Source organism: Plasmopara halstedii (assembly GCF_900000015.1).
Source record: "Plasmopara halstedii genome assembly, contig: Scaffold_289, whole genome shotgun sequence".
NCBI lineage: Eukaryota > Oomycota > Peronosporomycetes > Peronosporales > Peronosporaceae > Plasmopara > Plasmopara halstedii.
In genome coordinates, this window is record NW_020187210.1 from 338088 (window position 1) to 339242 (window position 1155).

The 1155-nt window shown below is 44.9% G+C and overlaps 1 protein-coding gene across 1 annotated transcript; it reads left to right on the plus strand.

Moving 5' to 3' along the window:
• Positions 1 to 24: 24 nt before the first annotated feature.
• Positions 25 to 884, plus strand: PHALS_05352 (Protein kinase-like domain; the record flags this gene model as incomplete). Its single annotated transcript, XM_024722912.1, has 2 exons — positions 25 to 780; positions 852 to 884. The coding sequence occupies 2 exons, from the start codon at positions 25 to 27 to the stop codon at positions 882 to 884; spliced, it is 789 nt and encodes a 262-aa protein (XP_024573942.1).
• Between the last annotated feature and the right edge of the window lie 271 nt (positions 885 to 1155).

Genomic DNA, 1155 nt, shown 5'->3' on the forward strand with positions numbered 1-1155 from the left:
AAGGAGATAGCAGATCGATTTCGGATGGTGCTTGCGCTCCTGAACTTGTGCCTACTCTTTCCAGCCATCACGGAGGCTTGTCCAAATTCTGGTCGAAATGAATACACTAACATACATTGTTCCAGTGGTGTCCTTGTGCGATTGAATCCAACATCCGTCGAAAAGGTTTTCCTGCTTGAAGAAGGCATCGATCAGCTGGAGCTCATCTATCGCATTATAAAAAATGCCGATGTTCCCCATGTTGATCGTCTTATCAAGGTGAAGCGGTCAACGAAGACCGCCACATTTGAGCCTTGCGGTATGATGGTAAAACCATCAAACTTGTTGGAGTTATTTGTTGCCCTTCGATTCGTCCTTGAGGCTATGATTGTACTTCATCGTGAATTGGTGATCCATCGAGACATCCGCTGGTCAAACGTGATCAAGCGACGTGATTGTGACGCATGGTTCTTAATCGATTTTGCTGATGCAGCAATAAGCCCGCAACACTTCCCCAACGGCGAACACCTGACCAACGAAGAACATGCACCCGAGATATTCGTGAGCGGCGGGACTCACACAACTGCTGTCGATTTATGGGGGGTGGGATACTTAATTGAGACAAGTTTTGTGAATTGGGATGACCTATCGCAACGAACGGCATTTGTGAAGCGGTTGATGATGAAAGATCCGAATGCGCGACCAACAGCAGAACAAGCTCTGAGTGATTTGGTGGAGCTCCAAGCAGGGGCTATGCAGGAGCAACTGGTGGTTGATAGCTTGCGTCAGAAACAAATACAGGTATGCAATGAATCCAAGCGGAAAATTGAAAACGAAAAAAGAATGAGGATTTCAAAGCGGAACAAGAACAGAAGATGAAGTGCAATCTCACCTGGGAGAAGTAATCCGTAGCAACGTGGAGTATCATTTGAAGTAATATACTGTCGTGATTCTTTCTCTCGTTGGTGGGGAACTAAGAGGGTTGGGCAAATATGCTTAGGATCAGTAGGATTCGATTTGTGGGCCGAGAATATTGGTGAACTAAAAAAAACACGGATTTTGTTCAGTAATATAACCAGCGAACTTTTAAACGTGGAAGCCTATAATTCAAATGGTACTATAGAAGCGCAACGTGTAGGAAATTCTGACCAGTCAGATCAAATTGGAGAAGTCCAT